The sequence below is a fragment of the Limulus polyphemus genome, unplaced genomic scaffold, assembly GCF_000517525.1.
Source record: "Limulus polyphemus unplaced genomic scaffold, Limulus_polyphemus-2.1.2 Scaffold606, whole genome shotgun sequence".
In the NCBI taxonomy this organism is placed as follows: domain Eukaryota; kingdom Metazoa; phylum Arthropoda; class Merostomata; order Xiphosura; family Limulidae; genus Limulus; species Limulus polyphemus.
In genome coordinates, this window is record NW_013666216.1 from 139,415 (window position 1) to 147,366 (window position 7,952).

At 34.4% G+C, this 7,952-nt stretch overlaps 2 protein-coding genes across 2 annotated transcripts in view; both read right to left on the reverse strand.

Annotated features, from left to right (window-relative positions):
• Nucleotides 1-307: 307 nt before the first annotated feature.
• On the reverse strand, nucleotides 308-6,959 carry LOC106459423. The gene is made up of 4 exons (XM_022385915.1): nucleotides 6,795-6,959; nucleotides 4,919-5,101; nucleotides 4,063-4,072; nucleotides 308-1,045 (listed from the first exon to the last, which is right to left on the reverse strand). Exons 1-4 carry the CDS (start codon nucleotides 6,957-6,959, stop codon nucleotides 453-455), a joined length of 951 nt encoding a protein of 316 aa, XP_022241623.1. The 3' UTR covers nucleotides 308-452.
• A 383-nt stretch (nucleotides 6,960-7,342) lies between these two features.
• Nucleotides 7,343-7,952, reverse strand: part of LOC106459424 — a 10,812-nt gene continuing 10,202 nt past the window's right edge. Inside the window, exons 5-6 of the mRNA XM_022385916.1 lie at nucleotides 7,808-7,914; nucleotides 7,343-7,429 (exon numbers count right to left, since the gene is read on the reverse strand). Coding sequence (XP_022241624.1) covers nucleotides 7,343-7,429; nucleotides 7,808-7,914 — 194 coding nt within the window. The remainder of the gene's footprint in view (nucleotides 7,430-7,807; nucleotides 7,915-7,952) is intronic.

The following is a 7,952-nucleotide window of genomic DNA, read 5'->3' on the forward strand; positions in this document are numbered from 1 at the left end:
GATTTAGACAAGCATTACTGAAGGACCAAGAATTGGCAAATTTAGATTATATGATTGACCAATAGACGCCTGATTTTCCTAACAATGGAGATAATTGACGTTATCTTATAACAGTGTTCTTTACATGTCATTGCTATAATATAAATTACGATTATTTTTTACTTTACTCGAGCAGTGTGTTTGTTTTACCTTGTCTGTGTTCATTTCAGGTATGATATGTTATTATGAACAATTTTCTTTTTCTCATATAAATGGAAGGATATTGATAGTGTGAGATATTCATCAAGCAATCAAATTAAGAAAGTTATAAAATAAGCTTCACAATTTATTTTGTTTGCAACATCCAATCAACAACTGCCTATTTTCTTTAAATAAGTTTAGAAGATATGTTTCGATAGCGTTATATATTTATTTTGTAGACAATGTTCTGGTTTACGAAGGCTTTGCTGTATTTAGTACATTGTAGAACACACCACGCATGGGATCAAGCTGTTTTCGGGATATTTGTCTGCTGGAAGGGCTCCAGGTTTAGCAGCAACTAAAGCCAAATTATTTCCTGCTCGTGGTAGTAAGCCATTTACTTCATGGAAAGTAGCTCCTTTTCTAACACAGACATACTCCGTCCTTTGGCCTCCATCTTGGCTGGCCATCAAATATCCGGCATACTGCTGCATGAAACTTTGTGGGCATCCATCTTTACCAGGAATGGTCAGCACATTCATACCACTATGTAGATGACAGAGACTACACGGCACTCCCTTAGTATAAAGATTTTTGTTTAGTTCCACGTCTGGCAATCCAGCGTCTAATAGTCCATAACGGACACCGTTCACAGGACTTTGTAAACTTGTTGATGCTGTGACTACTGGGCTATTTTCTAACTGAGGGTTTTCAGGAAGACACAGGTAGGACACAGCGCCACCTACTCCAGCCTCTTTTGTGGCTGCCATATATCCCGAGTGCAAAGTTGTTGATAAAGCACTAGTGCACATCTTACTGCCCCATTCAATGTAAGTACTGCTTCCCGTTCCTCCCTGCCTTTCCTCTGAAACAGAATGCAACATAGCAAAGAAATAAATTGCTAGGTATAAATATCAAAATATTATAAAACAATCATAAAAAGTGAAATGAAATCAAAAATTAAATAGTTTGACACTATGAAACTGAAGAATGAGATAAGTTAACGATATCATTCAATTAGCCAAGTGTTTTTAAAAGAAAGGAATGGAGCGAAAAAGAAAGAGAAAAAACCCAAACTCTTGAATGTGAGAGCTTTGCTATTCTCTCTACTTTGCTCAATATAAAAACGAAAAACTAAATTTTTGGATTGAGTTTTATTCTGGGATTTGGATGACAAAAGAAAACATGCGACGACAAACTACTCTATTTTCTTATAACACGACTCATCAACGCATTCTTAAAATAGAAATTTATCTTGTCTCTTTTAAATATTAAGTGTATGTTGATCTAATTAACTATTTTTCTTCCATATGGTGCTTTGATTTATGTAAAAACGGTTAATTTACTGTGTACTCTAGAGCCAAGTTCAAGAACGGAGTCATATTTGACCAGAACACACTTACACAGAGCTTATTACTATCTGCTGATACTATGATACACAACCCGGACAGATAAGCTTTTTCATTTTCTGAGCACTTACATGGCTCGGCATGGCCAGGTGGTTAGGGAGCTTAACTCGCAATCGGAGGGTCGTGGGTTCGAATCCTCGTCCCACCAAACATGCTCACCCTGTCAGTCGTGGGGGAGGGGGCGTTATAATGTCACTGTCAATCTCACTATTCATTGGTAAAAGAGTACCTCAAGAGTTGTCGGTGGGTGGGGATGACTAGCTGCCTTCCCTCTAGTCTTTCACTGCTAAATTAGGGACGGCTAGCGCAGATAGCCCTCGTGTAGCTTTGCGCGAAATTCGAAAACAAATCAAACCTGAGCACTTACATATAACAACAAAACAGAGGAGTGATAAAATGTGCTTGCTTCAATAAAATTCATTTACACTCAATTGCCTTAATTTTGAAACTTAACGTTATCACGGGCAATCTGTAAGTAAAGTTATATAACATATCAAGTACTGTTGATAGTTAACAGAAATATTACTGTAAGTAGTTAAAGCAGCGTGAACTATGTTTACACAGCCAAATATGACGTATTTTTACAGCAAGTTTTAAATATGAAATAAATGTTCTATTTTTCAACACCGCATCGTATAAAATTACCGTTTTGTTATCTGTTCTTTTATGGCACTTTCTTCTGTTATGTAACAGCAAATGTTGATTTCAAGTTGTGTTGTCTGTATGGTGTGTGATTTAAAATATCGTTATTGTTACTTAACAGCACATTGTATAGATGTATGCCTAAGGAAATAATGTTTAGATATCTAGTTATATATATATACATATATATATTATAATCATATATAGTAACAAAATATCGCAAAGATTACCTAAGGATTATATGTACAGTACACGAGCTCAGATATATACCTACCACAAAAGGCTTAGTGATGAATTATATTCAATGACTCAGACCAGTGGTCCCAAATTATTTTCCACACTGGGTCACTTCAGAAGAAGACCACGGGCCTGGTCTGAGCATGTTGGAGAAGAATAGCATCCCTCAGATAGAGTTTTGCTTACTATTGCAAAATCTGACGATAGTTCGGGTTACGAATCAGGCTTTCGAAGGCCTGTGATGTATACGCACTCTGCCATTAATTGTAAGAACGAAAATCTAACTTGGAATTCATTCAAACTGTCTCGTGCTCAGTGTTTCTAGTTTCAAACTCAGCTAAATAATAAATATCATTAAAGGAATGATGTATTACGGGAACTATTAACAGAAAATTTAGCGGACACGAAGCTTCCAAACTGACCGTTAAAACTCGTCTGCCGTTGACCTAATTAAAAGTTCGCGAATTCTTTTGTCTTTTTTTTAAGCGTAAGCAAAGTTGTTTTGGACAAACTCATGTAAGTCGTATTTAAAGGCTCATAATTTATGCCTACGGTTGGAAGAGGAAAAATCGGATAAGCGGCTTTAAAACACAAGTGCGCTTCTCATATAAATGTTTATACCACAGACGTAGCAAACATAGCATAATAGAGGGGGGGGGGATATATATCTAAAAAATCTGGTCATTTTCTTCTACACAAAAAATTCTAAGAAAAGTGTTTGTTTTAGTACAAGGTTATACAATAGCCTATCTCCACTCTTTCAACCAGAGAATTATTTGTTTGTTTGTAATTAAGCACAAAGCTACACAATGGGCTATTCGGGCTCTGCCCACCACGGGTATCGAAACCCGGTTTCTAGCGTTGTAAGTCCGTAGACATTCCGCTGTGCCACTGGGGGGGGGGCAACCAGAGGAAATCGATCATTGGAGTTTAGTGTTGTAAGTCCGTAAACTTACCTTTGACCCACTAGGAGATTACATAAAAGTGAATTGTCTACAAAAAAAAAAGATATTGCACCTTTTACACTTTTTATGATATAGAGTTGTTTGTTCGTTCCATCCCCCTCCCCCGGCAACGTGTGAAATTGCTGTATTAGATTTTTTTATTCTCCTGAGAAGGGTAAAAACAGAAGCAAATGCGCGGATTAACGTTTTATAGTATAGGTTCTTCGATGATGAACATGTTATCGTGTTAGTAGTAACTGTATTAGTTTTTTATCCTCCTGAGAAGGGCAAAAGCAGAAGAAAATGTTCGGAATAATTTTTTACAGTATAGGTTCTTCAATGATGAACATGTTATCGTGTTTGTAGTACATGTGTTACCTTTTGGTATTGTTCTGAGAAGGGTAAAAACAGAAGAAAATGAGCAGAATTAACTTTTTACAGTATAGGTTCTTCAATAATAAACATGTTATCGTGCTCATAGTAACTGTATTAGATTTTTTTATTCTACTGAGAAGGGTAAAAAACAGAGGCAAATGTGCTGGTTTTCGTTTAATCCAGCAGTCTTAGACCAAACGGATATTTGATATTAATTTCAAAGTATAACTTTGATACTTACGCTGAGGTGATATCTTTCGTGTTTTCTAACTTACCAATAATATCCTGAAACAAACAAATAAAGAAGAAAAACACATTTATAGTATATTATAATGTCTGTAAACTGACAATGTATATAATTTTAAAATCTATCTATTATAGATCAAAATATTGTGAAATTTCCTCTTTTTGAATAATTTATTAATTTTTTCCCTTCCTGAGAGATATGATTATATATATATATATATATTTATAATTTTAATAATCATTGTATGCTAAATAATAGTTGATGATGTGATTGAAATTTGCAAAACTACAGCTTGAATATTTTACTAAAGTATTCAAATTTAATTCAACATTTTATAACTATTACTTCATCCATTTTAAATATGCCCTCGACTCGCAATCTGAGGGTCGCGGGTTCGAATCCCTGTCACACCAAACATGCTCGCCCTTTCAGCCGTGAGGGCATTATAATGTGACGTTGGTAAAAAAGTAGCCCAAGAGTTGATGGTGATGACTAGCTGTCTTCCTTCTAGTCTTACACTGCTAGGTTAGGGACGGCTAGCGTAGATAGCCCTCGTGTAGATTTGCGCGAAATTATATAAAAAAAAAAAACTATTTTAAATGTGTAGCAGTATGTAATAATTATTTATAGATAAATTTGTTATGTAAATAATGCAATGGATGAATATGTTTTTATTTCCTTATAAAAAACTGGTTGGTTGGTTGGTTTAATAAAAAATATCAAGTATCTATTATCTATCTATCCATCAGTTCATACATCCATTCACTACCCATCTATAATTTGTGAGCAGATTCGTTTCCAAGGTTACTATAGAACATATTATACCTAAATATTTGAATTCATTTAAGGAATAGAGTGGTAAATACGCTATTTGTTTTACTTACCAGTTTCCTTTGAAGATTTAAGAACTCTTTACGAAATTTCCCCATCAGTGCAAAACTTGCTCCTTCCTTATAGGCGTCCAGTGCAGGTTTAAACTGACTTGATGATTGTTCCAGATCCATGTTTCCCAAAACTTCATAAAATGCTCGAAGAACATTGTTTATCCTGATATACAGGTCACCTATCTGGAATGATGTAAAGTAGGAGAAAAAAGTTGATCATGTGCTTAGAAATTCTTCATTAAATGTAATACAATAAAAATTACAAAAATAAGTTTGCATGAATGAGCCACAAGAATCCGATTTTAGAACAATAAGCTTAACAAAAGTATAACAACTTATGAGCGAAAGTAAAGAATAATTAATAATATGTCAACAACAGTATATCAGCTATATCCAGCGCTGACGAAGCCTTTCACTGGATACCAAGGCTCAATGATACCAGGGCTGAATATAACAGAAATATTGTAGTGGTTGAAACGATATTCCTATAATCAAAATGCTTAAACAAAAACTGTTTCGGTGTGAACGAGATTACGTTAGTGAGCTGTAATATTTATCAATTATATGTAAGTTATTAATCAATAACCATTACATTTATCAATTATTATTACATACCAGAATTAGGTTTTATGACCTATTAACATTAAATTATATATTTTATTTTTAAACGAAGTGTATTCATTTTAATTGAGTTAAATTTTACTCAACATTCAGAAGAAATAGCTACTTATTAACATTAAATTATTTATTTTATTTTTACACCAAGCGTATTCATTTTAATTGAATTAGATTTCACTCAACAATCGGAAGAAATGGCTACTTATGCTCCTTACACAAGGCTTAACGAAACTTAAACCTACTAGTATTTGGTAATGTGGTATCTGTCGTATTTACCTAGCTCGTCTGTACCTTTTTCGCACAACTCAATTGAAATATATACAACAGAAATTCTTAATGCAACAAACATTTATTTCCAACACGAAGACTAAACTTATTGTTCAAGAGACTAATATATTAGTCATATAAAACATGTCCCATATCTATTTGATCGCCACTTTGTTTCACTCCTGATGCTTTGATTTTAGTAACAAAAGTTCAATTTATTGTCATTCTTTAACTTTATGTATAACAAAAATTGAACATGCCTGTGTGGACTTTCACAAAAAAGCAGACGATTATTTGAAAGTAGGCCTAAATACGAAAAAGCAGACGAGTATTGGAAGTTCAGGATACAACTGCGATAACTCAACGAGGCAGCATAAGTGAATTATACGCTGATACTGTTGTGATAAAAATAAAAATAAAAGAGAGAGAAGAAAATGAATAAGTGAATTATTCACTGATAGTGTTTAAGATAAAAATAGTACAGCTTGTCAACTAAATTCTAAAATGATTGAATTAGCTTAAGTGTACTTTGACAAGAATAAAAAAACTGTATAGTGTTTAATACGCAACTATGATATGCATAGTGTAAAGAAGTTTGTGCGTACGTTTAACTTTTTTTGAATATATTATTTGAAAAACAGATGTAATGCGTACTGTTCGTTTTTTTTTTAACTTATCGCCAACAAGTCACAGACACCTACTGTAGAAGAATCCTTAGCTCAACATCCATATTATTCAACTTACATACCAGATACTGCTACTACTATATATAATATTAAGAAGAATAAGCCTCATTATTTCGACATATATAAAACAGAAATTAATAAAATAATATTTTGTTTGAGAATCTTGGTTTCTATACTTACGGGAGCAGTATATAAAAATATTTTGTTTACCGGTTATACGTCTACTATAAAACGTTTCATTATGATTTAATCGACAAGGCGGAGTATGTGTGTGTGCTTTATTATGAGTCTTGCAAAATGACTACCTTCTTCTCCTGTTCCAAAAGAATTGAAGGAGGAACCTGCCTCATCCACTCTTCAATGTGAGTCTTTGTTTCCCTCAAGTCATCAAATCTGTATTCAAGGTCTTCAAGTGTGGCTTGAAGAGCTCTGTAAGAGTAACGAGCATCGCGTAAACAGTAGATATTCATTCACTGGCTATTTTGTTAGAACCACCAGATTTGCACAATACTCCAACTAGACGCATATGCAAAATGTATGGTCATGTGATGTATTGTATGACTGCTGAGCCCTATAAATGCGCAGATGTAGCCATAGTTAGTCTGCAAGATAATCATTAAGAGCAGGAATATTTCTTAGTTTCAAAAGACGCAAGATGGAGGATGTCCGTCTAACAAAAACGTTGTTATAAAAGACCGTTTCTTTGACTAGTTTCAGATAATGCCACGTTAGATAAATTAAAGAAAACTGTCATATGATAGCCAACATTAAGTCCCAAGACAGCTTATCTCAGATGAAAACTGAAAAGCTTGGTTTAGTGGTAACTGGAGTACAAACTGTTGAAGTTGGATAACTAAAAGCGGGTGGTAAGGTCCAATGAATCTAATTGATCCTTGTATTGTCCGGTTAACAAACAAATGCAGACATAGAGAGATAAAGCCTAGATTTTAAAGAAACAGATAAACTCAACTCTAAAAGAACTATGTGTCTAATGTGTCGGCAAACGACCATCATTTAGCTGTAACGTTGATCACCGATTTTTTTTCCTCTTGCATTAAACTTTATCATTTTATTGGTTTCAAGAGTTTTTTTCTTATTAAGCACAAAATTGTACAATGGGCTATCTGTGCTCTGCCCACTGAGGGTATCGAAACCCAAAATTTAGCTTTGTAAGCCTTGAAATTTATGGCTAAGCCGCTGGGAACTTGTTTGATTGTTTGTTTGAAGTTAAGCACAAAGCAACACAATGGGATATCTGTGCTCTGCCCACCACGAGTATCGAAACCCGGATTCTAGCGTTGTAAGTCCGCAGACATACCGGCCACTGGGGGGCTGGGCTTGTTTGAAGAGCATAAAACTTTGAATCGTCTTCCTTCCAGTAATTCTTTTCCTGGAACTGAACTTTCTGAAATTTCTCTAGCTTCCTTGGAAATTAAAGTCGATAATTAGGGATTAGTAGATCT

Coding starts and splice junctions, on each gene's coding strand:
- LOC106459423 (XM_022385915.1), bottom strand. CDS start 6,959: ATGAATATCTACTGTTTACGCGATGCTCGTTACTCTTACAGAGCTCTT. Junction 5,102..6,794: donor TTTTGGAACAGGAGAAGAAG/GTAGTCATTTTG, acceptor ACATCATTCCAG/ATAGGTGACCTGTATATCAG.